Below are 23,785 nucleotides of genomic sequence, written 5' to 3' on the forward strand. Positions count from 1 at the left end.
TCCAGCAAACGAGTCAGATTTATTGAATTACACAGTAATATATTTGTAAAGATTTCTGAAGCTTTTATCAACTTTATATCTGCCCCACCCTTGAAATTGAACTTGCGTCATGAACATAACGATGAATGTACAAAGATACGAAAAAGGCGTGTAAATTGCCTATAGCTTCAACTGTATAATTTAAATCAAATTCAAAATTTTATGAACTAAGTATTTAAAGCAAAGTTCTATGTATTGAAAGGGATGAACTTTTCAGTCCCGGAAAATCTATCTCGACAAAATTAATTGTAAGGTTAAATAAAATAAAACATATATAGGTAATCGGAGATTACAGAGCTCACCTCAACGAATGTTTTCTTTAAGTAAGGCAAAGTAACTAAACTAAAAATCTAGTAGTGTGCACCTCATGAAAGTTTGATTCAGATAGACCTTATAGTTTTCCAAAAACTTTAACCTGTTCACTCATCTGGAAAATGTAGGTCAAATCCTGCATTAATGGCAATCCCGGTAGTGTGCATCAATAAATGTATCTTCAGTGCAAAGTTGGTTAGCAGAGGGCATATAATCACTTTAGAAAGAAACTGCTCCAAAAAGTTTAATCTGATCGCTCGTCTCGAAAATGTAGGTCAAATTCAGCATCCGAAGCAAGCCTGGTAGTGTGCATCGTTAGATGTATCATCCAAGCAAGTTAAGTCCAGGTAGCGTGAATAGTTACTTTAGAATGTACCTACTCCAAAAACATTAAACGTGTCACTCATCTGGAAAATGTAGGCCAGATCCAGCATCCGAAGCAAATCCAGTAGTGTGCACACTTAGATGTATCACTCACGCAAGTTTGGTGCACGTAGGGCGAATAGTTACTTAAGAATGGACCTGCTTCAAAAACATTAACCTTGTCACTCATCCTGAAAATGTAGGTCAGATCCAGCATCTGAAGCAAGATCTGTAGTGTGTATCTTTAGATGCGTCATCCATGCAAGTTTGGTCAATATAGAGCTTAAAGTTACTTAGAAATGAGACATGCTCCAAAAACTTTAACCTGGTCAATTTCTTTAGCTGAAATTGCAGCATCTTAAACCTTGACTGGTACAATGAAGCATACTAGAAGCATCTTCCATGCATCTCTGATAAATATAGGGCATAGAAGTACTTGAAAAGAAAACTGCTCCAAAAACTTGAACCTGGGATGCCGACAGTATTACATAAGATACCCCAACTTCGTTGAGGTGAGCTAAAAAGGATTTCTTGGGAATTGAACCCAAACCATAAATGCCATCCTCGCAATGCCATGGGTCCTGAGTCAATACCTTGCCATGGGACCCCCATACTGACCCCTGGCATTCTGATGATGTTGTTTAGTAGCAAAAATTTTTTTAGATGTGTATCTAATTAGTTTACAAAAGCATTTTTAGTTAGGAAGATTTTGAGTTGAATATATATATATATATATATATATATATATATATATATATATATATATATATATATATATATATATATATATATATAGGGTTGTTGTATGTGGTGTGAGTCTGTGTGTGTTTCATCTTCATGCTTGATTGATTGTATGCTGTTTTACGTCCCATTCGAGAATTTTTCACTCATATAGAGACGTCACCATATACCTGTGAAGGGCTTCAAATTTTACTCAGCACTCAGGGCCATTGAGCAGTGAGGGATCTTTATCGTGCCAACGCCTGCCGTGACACGGGGCCTTGGTTTTTAAGGTCTCATCCAAAGGACCCGCAACTTTCACTTCAAAGTGCCGAACACATGGCGAAGGAACTGTTGCTACCCATTTTTTATCGACTTAGGTCTGTCGCGGCCGAGATTCGAACTCACGACCTCCCAATCACAGAGCGAGCGCTCTACCGACTGAGCTACCGTGAACGGTCTTCATGCTTGAGGGACTATGTCGCAAATGCAAAATATCCTTGATGCTAGTATGCATAAGCAATAAAAACACATACAAGATGAATTTATATTGTACCTTTAATTGTATAACCAATATTGCACTGTTTAGCATACAGTACCAAAAATACAAATCAATTATCATTCAAAATAAATTAAACTAAATCTATACATCTTAACAGCAATGAAATTCTATATAAACTTAACACAGAATCAATACATAGGAATTGTTCTCCCTCACAGGGCCAGACAGTATGTACACATTAAACCAACTTTCTTGTACTTAAAAATAAAATAATTTCCCTCTATAATAAGTTATACAATATGAATATTAAGTTTACATTTCATTCACATGATAATTTGACAAAACAGTATAAGGATTTGAACTATATTCCTGAATCTGAAATATACATTTTGAACATCCACAGAGTAAAATCAACAGGCTAAGTGTCTCCAGGACTATATACTTAGCTGTTTAGCTGGCTAATGGCACAAGTTTTTAATAAATATGCTGCTTTTACTTCTATCATATTTTCATGTTCCCCAGGGAGATTTCTCTTTTCATAGACTAATTATTTAAATGACAAAATAAAAATGGCAGCAATAAACAAGACTACATACAATATGCATTTGTTAGGCTTCTTGTACTGATTCATGGAATCAACAAAATTAAGAGTTTGCAATAAACTGTTCATTGTGCCCTGAACAAATATATTTTTTTTAATTTAAAAAGAAAATCTTGATTGAAATAATAAGTTACTTTGTCTGATTAGTTTACAATCATTAATTTACATGTCATATACTTGAAATGTAAAAAATGATAAGTAGAAAAAAAGGAGCAGCCTGGGCTCCCACTGGCTCCTCATTGTCCAGGGAAACAGCAGCCCGGGCTTACACTGGCTCCTCATTGTCCAGGGAAACAGCAGCCCGGGCTTACACTGGCTCCTCATTGTCCAGGAAAACAGCAGCCCGGGCTTACACTTGTTCCTCATTGTAAAGGAAAACAGCAGCCTGGGCTTATACTGGCTCCTCAATGTCCAGGAAAACAGCAGCCCAGGATTACACTGGCTCCTCATTGTCCAGGGTATGCACCTTATAGAAATCATTTAAAATGCGCAGGATTTCTCCAACAGCAGTGATGTAATTCTCCATGTCTACCATCAAGGAATGTATAAAGTCTGTCCCCTCATTTTCCTCTCCAGGGACTGCTAGTAGAGAGATGAACACATCACGACTGGGTAAGGCTTTCACTGCAACCTGTCAAATATTTGGACATTTAAGTCTAGTTCAACTGCTATTTTTTTTTAGTAAAGTGCAAAACTTGGTTACAGTAAATACACCTATAATGAATTCACACTTACATCAGTGAATTTCGTACCATGTAGTTTTATAATGTAATATATACATTTGTGGTATCTCTCTATTATATAAACATGCAGAGAGCAAATATCTTCATACCTGTATGAAGTTTTTCGAAGGTCATAGGTCATTACGTGACCTAATCACACAGCGCAGTAATATCTACATAAAAAGACTTACTCCACTTAAGAAATAAATAACAAGTTTAAAAACTTCAATGGGAATTGAAGTGGGTCGGTCACGTGATCAAATCCTGTGAAGGCCGAAGGCCTTCTCAGAAGATTTGATCACGTACCGACCCACTTCAATTCCCATTGAAGTTTTTAAACTTGTTATTTATTACTTATATATACATTTGAGACGGACAATAGAATATAATCGAATATAAATATTGCACTAACTGTACGTCGTAGATTTTGACAAATTACGCTAGGTGTAAATCGGCTTGAAAAGCGGTTACGCTTCAAATTCATCTGGCAAAGGATTCTGTTTTGAAGGGAATATTCTGTGAAAGGCTACTTGAGATCAATTATAGTGAGCATATTGGTGTCTGGGAATTTTTGTATTCATGAGAACCCATATTCGATGTTAAAAAACACAAGAAACACGTCCGATGTTTGATAATAAAAAGTTGGAGGAATTTCGGTCGGAAAGGGATGGATGGAATCATGGAGACACTTGTCCGGACCAGATAACTTGAAATCAAGTACAAAATTTGATCAAAAACAAAATCTACGATTTCAGTAAGGCATATTTATTAATTTATTATGTTGACATGGAGACACTGGTGACAGCTTTAGCCTTACATTGTTAAGACAACGTCACAACGATCTCGATGATGGAGGTGTGCCTACCGAACTTCCAAAGTGCAGTGTTTGTCAGCTGTTTGTGGCGTGATTGCATTACATTGATATTTTTCAACAGATTTTCAAATTTATTGTGAGTAAAGTTTAATGAAAAAAATTTATAGCATTCAGAGGTCTGCGAGAAAAATAAGGGTAAACGTTGAGACTATGCAGCTCAGACATGGAACTTGTAACATGTAGTTTTCTATTCTCTATGTAAAACCGATTAAAAACTGTATTAAATACTCGTTTACATTGTGAATAAAATGATTATTATAATTTACTTGCGTATTTTGTACATTTTTATGCATGAAAAACATGCTATATTGCTTAGTGGAGTAAGTCTTTTTATGTAGATATTACTGTGCTGTGTGATTAGGTCACGTAATGACCTATGACCTTCGAAAAACTTCATACAGGTATGAAGATATTTGCTCTCTGCATGTTTATATAATAGAGAGATACCACAAATGTATATATTAAGCAATATAGCATGTTTTTCATGCATAAAAATGTACAAAATACGCAAGTAAAATAATAATCATTTTATTTACAATGTAAACGAGTATTTAATACAGTTCTTGATCGATTTTACATAGAGAATGGAAAACTACGTGTTATAAGTTTCATGTCTAGCTGCATTGTCTCAACGTTTACCCTTATTTTTCTCGCAGACCTCTGAATGCTATAAATTTTTTTTCATTAAACTTTACTCACAATAAATTTGAAAATCTGTTGAAAAATATCAATGTAATGCAATCACGCCACAAACAGCTGACAAACACTGCACTTTGGAAGTTCGGTAGGCACACCTCCATCATCAAGATCTTTGTGACGTTGTCTTAACAATGTAAGCTGTCGCCAGTGTCTCCCAACATCATAAATTAACAAATATGCCTTACTGAAATCGTAGATTTTATGTTTTTGATCAAATTTTGTACTTGATTTCAAGTTATCTGGTCCGGACAAGTGTCTCCATCCATCCCTTTCCGACCGAAATTCCTCCAACTTTTTATGGTAACGGGACGTTTCGCCCCTATTGACGGTTCGCGCCGAGACGTTTCGCACCGAATTTAATCTATAACGATACAAATACGATATGTTTTAAGATAAATGTTTACATATAAGGTTAATATTGACTCTATTAAAAAAAAGTTCTAAAGTTACTAAAAAAACTTTCATGACTGTTTAAATTGTTGAAAATAGGCTTATACCATAATTAAAGGTATAATTATCCATGTGCAGATATAATTATGTTTATTCAGCAATCATAATTGTCTGATTCAGTATTGTAATTAAGTGTTATAATTATCATTTGGAGACTCTCCATGTCAAGATAATTGATCTGAGGCGCGAACCGTCTGGGGGCGAAACGTCTCAGCGCGAATGGTCTTTCGGGGCGAACCGTCCCGCACTCCTTTTTATTATCCAACATCCGACGTGTTTCTTGTGTTTTTTAACATCGAATATGGGTTCTCATGAATACAAAAATTCCCAGACACCAATATGCTCAGTTGCTAACTATAATTGATCACAAGTAGCCTTTCACAGAATATTCCCTTCAAAACAGGATCCTTTGCCAGATGAATTTGAAGCGTAACCGCTTTTCAAGCCGATTTACACCTAGCGTAATTTGTCAAAATCTACGACGCACAGTTAGTGCTATATTTATATTCGATTACATTCGATTGTCTGTCTCAAATGTATATATAAGTAATAAATAACAAGTTTAAAAACTTCAATGGGAATTGAAGTGGTTCGGTACGTGATCAAATCTTCTGAGAAGGCCTTCGACCTTCACAAGATTTGATCACGTGACCGACCCACTTCAATTCCCATTGAAGTTTTTAAACTTGTTATTTATTTCTTAATTATAGGCTTATCAGCTATAAAGAATTGTGTTTATAACAAATCAAAATTTTTTGTCCTTGGCATTTCTTACTGTGAATAAAAAATATATCTTTTTACTACATGTATTAAAATGGCAGCCTTATTATGATAAACTATATTTACAGCAAACACGCCCCTGACAACCCAGCCATGGTAAGGCCTCAGTGATTTACTGTAAGCGTTTCCTGCAGCCAGTGACATGTCCTGTTGATTGTTCACTATTTCTTGTAGGAATTCCTTGATGAACTCTAATCCTCTGTAAATTTATAATTTCATTACAAATATTAAGGACATACGCAACGTACCTTACCTACTGATAATTTTTCAAGATATTCTTAATCTAAGATTACAGTGCCATCAGATGTTCGTCGACAAAAAATCAGCATGCATTACCAGGGGTTTTGAAAAAATATCAATTGATGAAAATTCTTGTATAATTCAAAGAAAAATACACAAAAATTACTAAACACATATTCTAGATGTTTTGTTTATCCAAAATTGTTTTAGAAGAAGTGTACAACAGCATATATAGACATACAAATGTAGCACCCAATTCCTTTAAGTATTGGAACTCTTCAACTCCAGGGAAAAAGACAATAAAGTTCAAACTATGTTGCGTATGTCCTTAAGCTCAATTTTCTTCATTTTAAGAAATGAAATAATTTTAAGTTCTAATTACAATTGCTTACAAAAAGTATACAAGTTGAATGGCTCTGTTTTTAAAATTTAAACCCTTAATGATGCATGTTAGTTTCTGTTTATTTAAACTATAAAACAACATAAATATGAATTGCTGGATTTTAGGTAAACCCTATAAGAAAGTAATTTCAGCTTTTACAGTCGTGAGAGGTATCATGGGCATGACCAAATATTTGTGATTGGCTGCAGCTGATCACAGCCAATTCAATTTGAGGCATCCGGCAAATGTAACCATTGCACACATGTATATGACGCCCTGCACAACTTGCTTAATATGCACTGACACCTTCATTTTATTCTTCCCTAACATGTTTGCTCTGTGATCGGAAGGTCGTGAGTTTGAATCTTGGCCACGACTGACCTAAGTCGATAAAAAATAGGTAGCAACTGTTCCTTCACCATGCACTTAGCACTTTGAAGTGAAAGTTGCGAGTCCTTTGGATGAGACCTTAAAAAACAGGGCCCGTGTCACGGCAGGCATTGGCACGATGAAGATCCCTCACTGCTCAATGGCCCTGAGTACTGCGTAAAGGTCAAAATTTGAAGCCCTTCACCGGTATATGGTGACCTTTATATGAGTGAAAAATTCTTGAATGGGACATAAAACAACATATAATTAATCTATCAATCAATCCATAACATGTTAACTTAAAAGTACTAAAGAGCATATTTTGATGCAATTACCTTGAAATGCAAACATTTATACAGTAACATGGTGAATAAACTTATGTTTAAAATTTTCTTTATATGAGTAAGAATTTCATTCGGAAGAACACCCCTCTTAAGAGTAAAGTTGATTTGTTCAATGGTGTTTCAAACGCAACAAAAATATTCAAGCTACATTTAACTATTTTGAATTATTATATCCTAATGATGCTTTTTTAAAAATGTACTTGACACATTACATAACTACATCATAATCGCATTGCCTACATGATCTATGATGATGTTACCTCTAAATATAAAATGTTGATTGTTTTTGCACATTGCTTTTGTTTGATGTCTAACTGGAAACATTTATTCAACAATTGTACAGCCATCTATAGGGTCCTAAACAATTTTCTTAATCCTAACTTTTCTAGGAATATTCCGGAACATATACTAATTGAGTTTAAAAAAAAATTTTTAAACAAAATTGAGTAAGTGTAGAACTGAATAGAATACAAGCATGAGCATTAAGGTTTTAAATCCTCTTAACATTGATTTCTCTGTAAAAGAAGATTGATAGTTGTAACAATCACTATTACACTTGTACATATTATTTGTATTTCCCGCGTTTTGTCCCTATACCCTATCTACCCATAAGCCCTTGCAAAACAGCTTGACCGACCAGAACAATTGAGGCCTGGTCATTCCTGGCAGAGAAGCATAGCTGCAGACATGTTTCTACAATTGAAGCAGTTAGTGTACATGCAAATAGCTGCCATACAATCAGTATCTTGACTTTGGCACAGAGACAGGTCTGTGGTAAGTATTTACTTATAATATTATTAATATTCGTTATGTATATAGTTTTTTTTAGGCAAATTTATTACTGAATACGTATTCATTCTTATTTCTGAACTTGGCCAGCTCTCACCATTTTACCTGTTGTTCAGTCAGGTGTGACGGTTAGTGAGAGTGTTCGAATGGTTTGTATTATATCGATAGAGTTTAAAGGTGTTATTGTACGCGATTTTCTTGTATTCAGATTTGTTACATTATGTGAAATATTTTGTCCATTTAAATTTTGGTTTAAATGTCTGGGCGGAAGTGAATGACCAGAAGTCAAAAGTAAGGTGCGCCATGTTGGCAATAATTTGTTTTGAATTATGTTAACTGGTAACCATTATAATTTATACGTATTGATTTATTTATTTATGAGAATGAATCGCCAAACATAGTAGTGTTGCCAAACATTATTTAGTGAAACGTGACTTAAAAATATTCGTCATTGTAGTGTCAAGGACACTGGTATGACATGTGCTGAATACATGCACTAAGCTGAGGGGATCGTCGAGACACAGCAAAAGGTTCCAGGACTAAGACCCGGAAGGATGCTGTGTGTGGGTCAAGATTCAGTGGTGGTGGACAGATACAGATATGTCAATCCAAGTAACATTGTATTAGCTCGTTATACGAACACTGACGAATTGGCAAATCTGATACTGTAAAAGTGGTTATTTAAGCGTGGGGGAAATTTACACTACTTACGCGGTAAGCTTAGAACCACGTAAATTACCCCCGCGCATATGGTCACAAAATTTCAAACTTCTGGAATAATTATAGATTATTACTTAAACTGTTAGACCGGTTGAACCAGTCGTATATTAATCGTGGTATTGAACGCACGTGAGTAGATAAATACATCACAAACAGCGATGAAAACGTAACTGTTCATTTTTTTAATTGTGCGATGAAAAATGCATCTTCATATTAAATATTTTAAAGCAACGTCACGCAATTAAAGCTTCAAAACATCGATACTCATTTTCATTTCCTTTATATATTTGTGTATGTCTCTCTTAATTTCAAATAATAAGTCCAAAATATTACATAAACTCACAGTCACTACAAACATACCTATTAAATTAATTGTCAACACTCGACACGCAGATACAGGTAAGTAGATCCCACTTTGAAGTTTGAGCTTGCGTAAATAATTACAATAAAGCGTACACAAAGTTGTTCAGTTGTTCACACTTCAGCGCATTTGACTGTGCACATCGACGTTATATTTACCAATCCAACAGTATAATTTTTATTGATTTGTTTAGTTTGTAATTATTTTTTTTTCTTATCATTTTCAAAGGGGAACAACTCGATGTTAGTAACGATGCCCGCGTAAATTTTTCTCGGTAATTCGTGCGACCGCGTATATTATAACAACGCTTAATGTTTGATGGTCACAAATGCGTACTTAACAACCAGTGTAAATAACCACTTTTACAGTATATGATTTCATTCCTGCTTCGAGGATGAGGATGATGATGTTGACGAAGACGATGTTGATGATGATGATGACAAGGATAATCATTGATCTGTGAACATGTTTGGCATTGATACTTTGAGTGAAATCTATACCCGGGGTTAATAGGTTAATTGTTTAATTGTCTGATTTTTGGTGACCAATTGCTATTATTTATTTTTGTTTAATAGTGTGGAAGAGTGTGTGGATCAGAGTGTGGTTGTTTGTTTGAAATCTTTATTATTATATTTTTTTTTTGTAAATAAATTTGTTAAAACTTAGTTGAATTTGTGTGATTTTTGGAGATAGCCAGCTTGACCATGTGACAATAGTTAATTAATCTACAAAACTATTTAATTTATTTAAAGATATTACATATCCCTCATCCCATTTCACAAAAATGTCAACATTACATTTTCTTTGTTGCAAAATAAAGGTTTTCTTTAAAAGGCGACATTGTGTTCATACTACTCTATATAACAACCACTGTCTGATTAAATCTTGTTCTTCAATTAAATTTAGTACGTTAATAGAAACTCTTTAATAGAATTATTCTTTAAACATTATATTCAGTTAAGAAATAATGTTAAATTCAACTAAAAAACTTATACATACTCATAGACAAATACTAATTTAAGTCAATAGAAAGTAAAAAAAAAATTATATTTACAACAGTCTTAATGTCTACAAACTTACAAAAGACATTTCATAATGGTGACTATTGATATCCCATGCCAATCATTCCTTTAAAAGGAATACTTGTTTTTATGTACATATGAATTGGGCATCCAAGAATCACTGAGGCACTGATGAATAACTTGTCAGTTAAATTGGGAGAAATAAATAGGTGTAAATTACCTTTTCATCCACAGAAGAGCGACTGTAGCAGAGCTGGATAATCTATGCTGTTTACAATCCACCTCCGACATTACCATTTTCTGCAGTGTTGTGAATGAGGAGGGATTTGTGGAATATTTTTGCTGTATTTTCTGAAAAAAATCAGTTTCTACAAAGTTTTATCCATGATTCTAAACTACCATTCAAAAATTGGAAAAGAAGTATTTAAATAGCAGAGAAAAATACATGCATTCTGAAAAATAAAAAAAACCCTTACTCTTATATTTCCCTGAAAATCCATTTTCACTGGTGCAAAGGCAGTGCTGTTTAACTTGTCTACAAAATACATTAAGAGTATACAACAATAAGTATGTTGATCATTAGTAAAAGCTTTTACATTTACATAAGTAATGATTATATAAAACATCGTATTGTAACAAGAAAGGAGAAAATGTATGGCTGGACTGGGAATCGAACCACAGACTCCTGCATCACTAGTCAGGCAATCTACTGACTGAGCTATCCAGGCCGATATCCACAGACCAAACCATTACAGTATTAACTATTATAAACAATGACAGCATTAACATGACTTCTCCAGGAGTCTAGTATTATAAATTCAATATATACTGTATTTAATGATATTGAACTTCTGTATACATTGAAACAACCAGCTGCCATATTCTAATACATACAAATTTAACTATTCATGTACAAATAATCTTTATTTCAGTACCTAAAAGAAACAAACTTACCAAAAATAGGAACCAAGCACCTGCAGGCTGACAGGAAATGCTCTATAGGAATTCCACCATCTGCTTCTAACTGTAAATCCATAAAACTGAAAATATTCACCAAACTTTCTATTTAAGTTAAATTCCTGACATATTTTTAAAAATGGAAAGGTTATAACCAAAAAAAGCTTAAAGATTCCTGGCTTAGGGAGGAAACACAGAGCAAAAATTTATATACACACCTGGATTTCATTGCAGAGAAAAAGTTTGGAATTCTTTCATCAATGGCATCTTTGAACTCTTCATCACCATTATCTAAATTTTCTGTTTGTAAGTTTTGTTCTGTGGCTATGGATATTTGTTCTGTGTTTGTATGAGTGTCTGTATTTATTGGAGTTACATCTTCAGATTTTTCTATTTGTGACTGAGGTGACACAGATATGGCTGATCTGGATCGAGGGCTGAGTTTGTCTGGGGTACTGTCTGAAATTGTCCGTCTCCTTGAGGAAACTGCAGGTGGATACTTGTCTGACACAGAATATGATCTGGACTCCTAAACAGAAGTTTGATGTAAATCAATAATATACCAGCACTACAAAAACATTTGGGTGTTCTTTTTTTTTTAATATATTCAATTTCAATTTATTTATTGATTCACCAAACATGTTGGCATACAACCATGTTACAAACAAAATGAAAAAATAGAGTGTGTTTTCAGATTACTAAAACATATACTAAAGTACATACATATATGCAAGTGTACAAATCATATATATATATATAAGGGTACAGTGTACTTTCTTATATTACCCATGGAGATAGTAAAAATGTACATGATTGAGTGACAATGAAAAAAATGTGCATATTTGAGTGAAATGGTGAAAAAAAGCAAATCTGTGCAAGTACCTTTTTCTGTGGTGTTTTTAATGTTATCAAAGGGAATGGGGAATCACTGATGTGCTGGTGTGGAGAATCGTATGCAATGCTGGCATTAGCAATCTTCATACAGTCCTCCAAAGTAGAAATAAATGTATCACAAGTGGCACCTAGCAGTGATGTAGCTTCATTCAACTTCTGAAAAGGAAACACAAGTTTTGACTTAATGAGAAGTGCTATCATACATGTGATATGTACAGGCTGTACGCAAAAGGTACAGTTTTTTGAGCCCATTCATAGTGTACCGGCGGGACACCAAAATTCACAGAATATGAAAATTTGTACAGTATTTTGAATTTCTCGCTAAATGCCGCCATTTTCCTCTCATTCTCGCTCGCGAGACACTGAAAAACGTCACCTGTTTGACACTAGACCTTCTGATAATTGTGTAGTGTACACAAACCATGGCGTGCGAAGGTGTGAACTGCCATAATTATCTTGCTATAAATCCGTATCAAATATCCCTTTAGGTAGCTTTATTTTTTAAGGGGTACTTAATTACTGTTAATGTTTCGTATACGTAACTTGATTGAAAAAAATTAAGTCAACTTCGAAAGTTGATATACATGACTTTAGTCTTAATATACGTGAATCTGACCCAGATCTTCATAGGTATAAAATATACGATGTTTATTACAATGATTACGATGGAATTTCAGAAGAATTTAAGCGATATTTTATACCATTTTTTTGTACCGTTTTTTGATAAGCAGTGTACAGTTTTTTCACCCAAATTCCAGTTTTTTTATGGCTCCTGTACAGTTTTGTGGTCTTTGACTTATCACATGTATGTGCTATTCATCGTTTTCATTACATTTATACATCAATACTACTGTTCATGTATACTATATAGGCTTTTGTTCCAGTTTTAACTCCTATCTTTAGCAATATTCAATCTACTGTCATAATCAGACTCTCCTGTTTAGAATTCTAATCCCTTTCCCCTCATCCATTCTTTATTTGCAATGTAACTTTTGTATCTCTGGACCATCTTACATCTATGTCCATTGTGTTGCCCCCCTGGGCCACTGACTTCACCGAGTGCACCTGCTGCATCAACAGATCACAGTACAGTCGAAGTTCCGACTTTTTAGTTTTTATGATATCTGGGGAAACTTCTCCTGCAAAAAATGAAAAGTGGAAAACCTCTTAAACATATAGAGAAGTTTGAAAAAATTTAATTTCATCTAATCTTAATTCTAATTGGCCTTATATGCAGACGTTAAACTTAGATATTATAAAATATAATCACAGTTTATATCTCTCAAATGTACATGTATTTACTAAATTCATAGTTACACTTTCTATTGTTTTTAATAGGTAAATAACTTCTTGTACCTGTTAGACAAGTGCATACCAAAAATATTAATATGCTTTCCCCTTTTTGGAAACATGGATCATAATATGATGCATAATTAAAATCATGTTCATACATTTAACATCTGTATTAATCCAGTTAAATCTTATTGAGCCATAAAACTACTACTTATCAAATGATAAGAGTTTCTTTGCCTTTTCCCCCTATTTTTCCTATTATTTCCAGAAAAAGATGCAATGTTTTCTCTACAAGGTAGGAAATTTTCCACATTTATACTTGTTTATATATTTTGGTTATTCATACAGAGATCTACATGAATATGATGAAGTTTATAATTTTTGTTGCTCACTGAAATCGGTCATGTTACTGCAAGTAACAAAAGACAAGGACAAGTGCAGTAATGAAACATATCAAAGTGCTACATGTAAATAAAGTGCATAAAAAAGAAACTGATAACAGATAAAGAAATTGGGTAACAATAACATACATGTATATGAGTAAACAAACATATATGAGTGTTAGAAAAAATATATTTGAGAACTTTTATTGTGCAGTTGCTGCAAAATCTATTTCTTCGTATATGCACTTTTCTTTTATATTAAATCTGATTTGAATGATGTGTAACCTGCACTGTCTTTGATTCTTCCATTGGTGAGGGAAGCTTTGGCAGTTCCTAACGACACAAGCCACTGCTGTCTCTCTTGAGGATTTGACGCCCGCAGATAAAAGTGTGACTCTCCAGGAATAATCAAATCTAGCCGACATTTGTCTGTTGAGTGGACTAGGAATAAAACAGAAAATGCGAATAATGCTTACAATAACAAAACATCTTCAAGTAGTAAAATTCTATCAATTTATGTAAACAATTCAGTAAAACTCAGTTTATATCATGAAGTCTTCTGGATGTGTGAATTTACTTCACTATATCCATAATTTGTTATATTTGTTTGAAGAATTCAATAAAGAATATATAACAATGTTGCAATATGTTTTTCTTAAAGTATGAATACCAAATATGTTCAGGAGAGTATGCAAATTTACCTTAGATTACTAAAAAATTCTATTGAACTGAATTTCAAATATTAGTACTTATGAAAAATTATGCAGTTTAATATTTTGAATAAAATCTTTCAAAATTTGTTATAAAAGATGTAAATTTCATTATTTTAAACCTCTAGAGGACATGAAATCAGTTTGCTATGACTAATTTTGCTAATCAGAGTTGTTTATAACCATAAAATAATACAAGAAATTGTTAGGAATTTTGCTGGGATCCCAAAAAATCTTCACTGTATCTGTAGCTGTACTTTATCTGTTTCTGTACTAAATGAGATTTACCGAACGACTCAGATGGTATTTTTATTTGAGTCTTCTGAGTCTCTGGTATACGTATACCAACATCCATTGTTATACCTACCATTGATATCACAGACATCATTCGTATACCTACCATTGATATCACAGACATCATTCGTATACCTACCATTGATATCACAGACAGCCATTCTAATGGACCCCTTGCATCCATGGTTCACTTCCTCCTGTGATTTATAGTAAGAAAGAATTCCATTGTCGAGAACAAACCAGCGAGGCTGCCAACCTTAAACAGAGCAGAAAAATAAACATTTAGGACTCGTCTCTAATGATGCATGTCTGATACACAGGTGCTGGGGTAGAAATTTTTATGTTTTACTTATAGGTGACTTTCAAACTGAAGATGTGGATTAATTCATAAAAATGTCCTTAAAAGATAATTCATTTTAAAAAGTCTAAAACTAATTGGACTGGGGTTTATACGGAGTTGGTGTTGGGGGAGGGTCCTGTGTTCAAGCACCTGTGGTCTGACACACAGCTGACAGTGTTTTTTAACTTGTTACTCGATTGTCTACACACAAAAGCATCTTTCTAGTTTATAGAAATCCCCATATAAAACGACATCTTCTATTTTATCAACGGATCATTCGAAATGTTTTATTGTTTATCCTAAAGGAAAATTACCTGTCAAGTAATTGGTCCATTTCAGCAGCACTCCCTCCATCACTGAGGAAGTCCACGCCACGTAAAGACTATGAAAAGGAACGCGACCGCGACATAGTTTCCTTAAATACCATTTTATGTCATCATAAGTTCCTTGTCTATCTCCAATTACTACTTCAGCATATGTAAACTGTACGTACAGTGGAGTCTGTGTACTACAACAGGTGGAACTGGAGTTGGCCTTCACCCTTTCGCGTGGCAAAAACTTCCGGTTTGTAGTTGAAGCTAACTGTGTCGTGAGATGATTCGACTCATGTTAGGTTTGTTATAACAAGGTTTGTTTATTGTTTTCTTAATCAAGTTCAATATTGAAAGTTTAAGACTATATCTAAAATGTACATTAACAGTTAATGTGCATTTTAGATATAGTCTAGGACAGTAATGCTTGATAACTTTGTTTACCAAAAGCATGAAGACTACTGTTACAAATTATAACATTATAGCCGGGTAAGTTTTGTAACTTTATATTTCCTGATAACTGTTTAATGATATAATTTTACAGTAGTGAATTGCTATGTAAATACATTGCTTAATGTTTGTTTGTTAATTTGTATCGCTTCCCAACTTCTAGTTATTCACAGTGAGGTGCCGTCTGGTAGGGGGAGTTTGGTAGCCAGCATCTCTATTATTCCGCAGTATATAACTGTCATTGAGGGGATGACCAGTATAAATAGGGTTCAATTGGTTAATTGCTCTGTAGACTTGTTGATTATTTTGAAGATGTCGGAGGCACAATTAAGACGGGCTAGAGAGGATTTGGTAATTAAACATTTATTATAGTTTGGTTAGGATTTACCAAGTGGCACCTGATGATTCACCGAAATCCTTGGTAAAATTATTGCACACCAAGGGCTTTTGGAGAAATTATTTGTGATAGCCTAAATTATTAAACGACTATTACTTCTCTTATTTCTGGGAATTAACACCAGCACCAATTTTACACCGAAATATTTACCAAGGTGTTGTGTATTGGTGACTTGGTTAATTTTGGTAAACAACGAAATATTTACCAAAGTGTAGCTTCGGTGATTGGTAAATTAGGGAATTGAATTAAAAATAAAATATTCATTGGTAATTACATATAACTTGGGAAGTTATTAGGTAAGTTAGGTGAATAAGAGAAGTTGGGTGAATTAATCTCATTATTTTCATGTTTCTTTATTTTCTTTAAACTGTAAATAAATGGTAGAATAGAATTGGTTTTATTTCCTAAAGAAAAGTAAAGGTTTATATATTAATATAAGAATTGCTTTATCAAATTGATACATTGGGATTTATATCTTGTGATTTACTAGTTCAGTGGATTATTGTTTGTGGTACAGTGTGTGATTCAGGATGGAGTATTATATATATAATTTTCACAATAAAAACCACGTTCCCAATAAAAATTGTGTTGACGAGTTCGCCTTGCGTCACACTACTTTCGAATCTAATTATTTTATTCGATGATCTTATATATATATATATTATATATATATATATATATATATATATATATGAAATTATATATATATATATATAAATATATATATATATATATATATATATATATATATATATATATATATATATATATATATATATATATATATATATATATATATATATATATATATATCATAATCTCACCATTTTATGTCAACAATCAAATGTATTCATTTCTTAGGCCGAAATCAACTAAACAGTATATTTTTTTCCTGAGCCTCCTTTTTTTTTTAATTATTACCTAAATGTGGATTTGAGGTCCAAAAGGAACCATCTATATAGGTTTTGGAAATTTCAAGTGCCACAAGTGCTTGAGGACAGGAACTACCCCCACCCCTTTTCGGTATAGACCGTAGACGTACTTTTCATTTTTTTCATAAATAATCTTTTTATGACAAATTCACAATCCATAATGCATACCATCAATCCGAAAAATCACCTGTTTAGAACAAACATTTTATTTAAAAAAAAAAAAAAAGCCCAGGGTCTATACCCCGGGGGTGGGAGAGGGAGGTAGCTCCTGTCCTCATGGCTCAAGCACCTCTGAAGTATACGGCATCTGATAATACTGTATCGCGGTACTTATTTCTTTTGCATGCCTAAAAAGTTATTCCAAATTTCATCAGATGCTATTCATAAACCTAACCAGGGGCTAATTTTCTAATGGCAAATTATTTTTTAAGCCTGCTTCCTTATTTTAGTAGTCTATGTATTTTTAAAAAACAGAAAATCTTAACAATGTGATTTCTGCCCATGCAGTGCTCTGAATGTCAAAGTAAAGAAATTCAATCAAGCGCGCGGGGGGGGGGGGGTCCAAAGTAATTTTTAATTTGCTTCAGTATATACTTTTAATAGCTCTGCAAATTCCAGGGGGGTGGGTGGGATGGTGTTCAGAGCCACCACCCTCCCCCCGACACCCCCTCTAGATCCGCGCATGGAGATCATGATACAGTATGTATACCTATATATCTGTAAATTTTATTTACCTTCATAGTCAATCACGGTATGGGAATACATGGAATCTTGGCGCTGTCTCTGTTGCCATATGTAGTACAATTTTTTTTTTTAAATTCAACTTGTGAATCTAAGCAACAATAACAACTTATGGCTTTCAAAATATGAAGGCCATTATGGTTTTTACTCTCACAGGCACTTAATGTTTAAAACCTTTCTCTTCAGTGCTAAAAATGTCACCATACATTAATAATAGTATGGTGATTATCAATGAAGAGAATGGTTTAAAGCGTCAAATGCCAGTGTTTGCTCGATAGGTTATATATTAAAAGGTCAAAAAAAGTAATAAAACGGGAATAGAAGTCGTTGTAAAACTACTCTTTATTTGAGCAAGTTTTTATACAACCACAATCTCGAAAGATGAGGAAGCAATCTGCAAGAAAATGACAAATATATCTAATGTTCTTGAAAAAGGCGCCCCTAGCTCTTTCACATTTCTCTACATTAATGCAATGAAGCTCAAAAGAACCCATCAACTTCTCGTCAGGCTTTTTGATATCATAGACGGCTGCTTTTTGATATCATAGACGGCTGCTTTTTGATATCATAGACGGTTGCTTTTTCTTTAAAAACCTTGAACTCGTAAATTTACTACCCTTTTCACTGGTCATTTGCAAAGTTATTTTGTTAGAAATATGCTGATTGTAGACACAAGTACTCCAAAGTTGATATTAAAAAGATGCTGGAGTTTCTGATTTATTTTTGTATTTATTTATATAACAAACTATATAATATTTATGTAGTTTTCGGAGATCAACAATCTGTCGGAATTAATTGCGCTGGGTACTAATTACGCCCCTTTAGTAGCAGAACAATTTTTGTATTTAAATGAAGCAGAACTTAAGAAAACATTTCTACACAGTCTTCCTAAAGCCAGCCCCTACTATTTCACTTCGTTGTTCAACGAAGTGAAATATAGTAGGGGTTGGCTTTAGTCAGACTGCATTTCTAAAAGAATTCTTTAGCTGTGACCTTCCAATCGACATTTAGAAATATCGACGATGTTTGATCAATTAACAATATTTATTTTCATTCCTACATGTATATTGTTTCGATATATCTTTCTGAACTCGAAATAAAAGACATCATAGAGTCTGAAACATCTGTTTCATATTTGGATATTTTACTAGAAAAAGACGTTAATGGCAACATAACAGCAAAGCTTTATGATAAACGTGGTGACTTCAACTTTTCTATCGTCAACTTCCCTTATTTATGTAGTATTTATTTATACCATTATCACCTGCATTTGGAGTTTCTGTCTCCAAGTTGATTCGATACGCAAGAGCATGCTCTACGTACGAACGATTTCTAAAACGAGACAAGCTATTGACAAATAAGTTGATGATACAAGGGCATCAACAGTCCCATACAAAGTCAACATTTCGCAAATTCTATGGTCGATACAATGACATTATCAGCGAATACGAGGGATATCAATAAGTTCGTGGATTGAAGCCATAAAATCAAAACTGCTTAAGGTACATCAATGAATTTTTACACATTTATTCAACATCTTTTCTGACTGTAATCCATAGCATTTATCTCAATAAATTGTCAGTTTTTCGTAAGCAATGGTATAACCATGCGACGCAACCTCAAAATACAGCCTATTTCTATCTAGGTTAATGAGGAAAATACTTAGATACGAGTATTTGTCGTTTATAATTTTAACATTCAATCACGTGTGATGTGCCACAATTATTTAAAAATATTACAATTTTACCCTCATTTTGTGATATCTCATCGTTAATGAGAGAGAGAGAGAGAGAGAGAGAGAGAGAGAGAGAGAGAGAGAGAGAGAGAGAGTTAAAATAAAACAATGGTAAAAATGACGCCGGAGGAAACTCGTCTTATTGCTGCAATTTATAATTTCACTTAAGAAAAATCACATAGACTAAGTTAATGCCAATGAGTCCAAAGTCGGTCGTTGCTTGCATGTGTGCGGTAGAAATGAACTCCGACTAGTTGATTAAACTGGGAAAGTCAAGCGAGGATCTTTAATTGTCTTTTGTATTGATTCATTTAAAATGTGTTTTGATATCAGTTGTTCATGAAATTTTAAAAGCATATTATAATCAATGACGTTTTTCAGTCTTTTTTAACACCAACGTATCTCGTGAAGGAAAGTGTACCGAGACAGAGGGAGCGGACATTGAGAAACAATGACACTGTCGAACGCCATGAAACTCAATGACGACAGCGGCGGGTGACCATATAATATATTTTGTATTTAATGATAAATTGGAAAACTACCAATGTATCAAGCTAGAATTTTCAACACTTTTTATTTATATTCCTTATAAATTTTGTAAGCATAACCTACAAAGTATTACCAGATATTTTAGAACATGCACGAACTTTTGATAACGCCTAGTACTGACTGACGTTTTTCAAACAAATTGTTAGGATATGGTTTTCACACTTAACTGTCTACAGATTTTTCCGTTTGCCCGATCATGACAAGAAGCACACGGCGGGTGTAACGGTAGACAGGGAATGCTTACTCCTCCGTGGCACCTGATCCCAACTCTGATGTTTTTAGAGGTCCGTGATTGCTCTGTTTCCAATTTGTTCCAATGGACTTGTGAGCTTGATTTCACCATATTTCATTTGTACTCCAGACATCTCAGTATTAGGTCACGCTACAACTTCGTTTCATTAATCGTTGAAAAAACAGACTCGAGAATTTACACTGTATGGAGTATGGCCGATCTCCATATATTTCTTATAAATATCGTTTTCATTATGTGATATACTTGAGAAAAAATTATTAAGCTCCTCAGCATTATCAATTGGACTAATCTACATCGTGTGATTTAAGGCGCAGGAGAATTTTGTTTCTTTAATCTTGCAACAGATTTTGCATTAATTACGCCCATACTCTCCTGGTGCAAAGACTTAATATTCTCAACAACCAAAATGAATTTGAATTACCATATCTATATTGGATTCCGAAACTTTATAAAAATCCTTACAAAGATATACAGCGGGTAAAGGTCTACCAAACCTCTTTCTTTACTCCTCACTAAGATATTAGCAGTAGTGAAGGAGAAACTTCAAGAGCACTGTGCAACAATATATTCGAGAAGTGGTGTAAATCAGATATGAATACTTAAACATTCCAAGGAACCTCTGGAAAATTTGAAATCACAAGATTTTAGCAAAATCAACAGCTTAAAAACTTACGACTTTTCAACTTTATACACAACCATTCGCCACGATAGATTAAAGTCCAAGCTTTCTGATATCATTGGCAGCTGCTTTTTCAATAAAAATGGAACTCGTAAATTTACTTATCTTGTCATTGGTTATTTGCAAAATTATTTTGTTAAAAAAACATTCTGATTGTACACACAAGTACTCTGAAGTTGACATTAAAAAGATGCTCGAGTTTCTGATTAACAATATCTATGTGGTTTTTGGAGACCATATTGTGTATGGGAAAGAAAACAAATTGTGCAGAATTGTATATACTTATGTATTTACGTAAACAATATGATAAAGGAGAAATGATAAACTCCTGGATTTCATTTGTACAAAATATTTTTGACAGATGTGGTTTATCAAATATATGGTATGAGCAATATTTCTATAATGTAGAATGGATAACTGCTACAGTCAAACAAAGATTAAAAGATCAATATATTCAAAAGTGGAATAGTGAAGTTCAAGAATCTTCAAAAAGTTTAAATTATAGATTTTTTAAAACCAATTTTGAGTGCGAAAAATATTTAACACTGTTATCATGTAAATTTAGAAAAACTTTAGTTAAATTTAGAACCACAAACCACCACCTTCCAATTGAAACAGGTAGATGGAATGGTACTCAAAGAAGTGAAAGATTCTGTAGCTTATGTGATAGTAATCAGATACATGTAGGTGATGAATATCATTATATTTTAGAATGTAGTGCTTTAAACCAAGCGAGGAAAATTTTTTTGAACCCAAAATTTTGTTCTAAGCCAAACACTATGAAGTTTTGTGAAGTTATGTGCCAAAATGATGTTGATTCTTTGAAAAAATTATGTACATTTATTACTAAGATTAATAGTATGGTCTGTTCTCCCTAGCTAGCTTAATTAATCTCACCTTTTGCTTGACCCACTGTATTATATGTATATATGTTTTATATGTTTATGTACCTCATGTAACCATTTACATGGTTTTTGAGTGAATAAATTGAAAAATTGAAATTTGCTCTGCTTTAAAATTTATATTATTTAATGGACTTTTGAGCTTGAGTACTGTTCGTTATCTCCATACATTTCATTATTAAGTTGAGAAACAAGTTTGATTTTGTTACGATTCTTTTCTACTCTTCCATACTAAATCTATTACGTCATTATGATGTTGGCTAATTTTTTGCCAATGTAATGAATTTTTAGTATGCTTTGCCTTTTTATGTATTCGTTTTCTTTGTCACAGTTTCCTACGAATTTGCACGGTAGTACCAATATATGGTTTATCTGAATGAAGTAATTTGCCTAGTTGGTATGTGTTTCTCAATCTGGTGTGGGTAAGTGGATGCACAATTTTGATATACTTCATTCATTTTATTGGTGGAAAATACTTATTCATCCCTATTGATATTTTGTAGGTCTTCATTCATACCTTGATAATTTATATTATTATAATTCCTAACTGTGCGCTTAAAGGCTTTGAGATGGAATTTCTACAGAGACAACTGAGTGAGAAGTACATATATAATTGAATGGTTCATTATAACTACATGTATACAACACTCTCAACTTTTTAAAGATCATTTGTTAGTATAGGTCTATACAAGTTCCAATATCTGTTGTAAAGTTGGTAAGCTCTTGTATGATTGAACAGCATTGCTTATATTAAGTTGTAATAGGTGTTTGAATATTTTTTTTCGTTGGCCAACATGTTTACATTAAAAAAATCACCTGACAAACTAACTCATCTCTGTATCTATAGCTCTTATTAGTACTCTTATAGTACTTATTAACTTATCAGAGATGTCAGACACAGAGATAGGAGGTCCATATAAAACTCCAATTAAAAACTTTTGATTTTGTGGATGGATCTTTACCCATAAGATTTCAATATCAGAAAAAATTAGATCATCTAGCTGACAACAAAGCCTAGTCTAATGGAAATCCTCCACCATATCTCTTCCTGTCTTTTCTAACTGGCTGACGATAACCACCTAATGAATTTTACTTTTGTCAATGCTCTCCTCTAAGTGGTCTCAGTAATGGCAATTTCTTCATAGTGTATGTCTAATAATATTAATTTTTGGTAATAAACTTCACGTGTATACTACATACGTTACTGTGCACAAAACTGTAGTGTTTTTTTTAATCTGTTGTACCTTGGTTTGTTTCCACACATCCACATGAAAGCAAATTTTATTATGACGGTGAGATTACAGTGATGATTTGTAATGATAATTTTTTTTGTTACATATAGTAAATTGCTGATCAATGAGAAAGTCATCACCTTAATTTGAGCTTACATAGCTGCCTCGTTTAAGTCTTCAACAAAATTTAAAACACAAATATGTCAGTATATTTACAACGTTGTCAGTAGTAGAATTTCTAACACGTGCACTTCAGGTACATAATTGAAAATAAATTATATATATCAGTTTCGCAATTATTTTGCAATACCATGTTTTTTCTTCTCAAAAGACTTGTATTTAAGAGTCACAATCGAATCTCAGTAGCACTCAATACTATACTGGTATACAAGAAGTGTAATGTAAGTTTTTTCTTCGCTGACAATATACAAAGTCGTCGATTTC

The 23,785-nt window shown here is 33.4% G+C and overlaps 1 protein-coding gene across 1 annotated transcript; it reads right to left on the reverse strand.

The window, feature by feature from the left end:
- Positions 1-1,974: 1,974 nt before the first annotated feature.
- Positions 1,975-15,672, reverse strand: LOC133173142 (pleckstrin homology domain-containing family A member 8-like). The gene is made up of 11 exons (XM_061308081.1): positions 15,475-15,672; positions 14,960-15,076; positions 14,102-14,257; positions 13,155-13,279; positions 12,129-12,296; positions 11,465-11,775; positions 11,244-11,329; positions 10,766-10,824; positions 10,510-10,640; positions 6,129-6,261; positions 1,975-3,168 (listed from the first exon to the last, which is right to left on the reverse strand). Exons 1-11 carry the CDS (start codon positions 15,512-15,514, stop codon positions 2,971-2,973), a joined length of 1,524 nt encoding a protein of 507 aa, XP_061164065.1. The 5' UTR covers positions 15,515-15,672; the 3' UTR covers positions 1,975-2,970.
- Between the last annotated feature and the right edge of the window lie 8,113 nt (positions 15,673-23,785).

The sequence above is a fragment of the Saccostrea echinata genome, unplaced genomic scaffold, assembly GCF_033153115.1.
Source record: "Saccostrea echinata isolate AGI-Se365-2 ecotype Australia unplaced genomic scaffold, CSIRO_AGI_Sech_v1 ptg000056l, whole genome shotgun sequence".
In the NCBI taxonomy this organism is placed as follows: domain Eukaryota; kingdom Metazoa; phylum Mollusca; class Bivalvia; order Ostreida; family Ostreidae; genus Saccostrea; species Saccostrea echinata.

Coding starts and splice junctions, on each gene's coding strand:
- LOC133173142 (XM_061308081.1), bottom strand. CDS start 15,514: ATGGAGGGAGTGCTGCTGAAATGGACCAATTACTTGACAG. Junction 10,641..10,765: donor ATTTTCAGGGAAATATAAGA/GTAAGGGTTTTT, acceptor GATTTTTTTCAG/AAAATACAGCAAAAATATTC. Junction 3,169..6,128: donor TTGTCAGGGGCGTGTTTGCT/GTAAATATAGTT, acceptor AATATTTGACAG/GTTGCAGTGAAAGCCTTACC.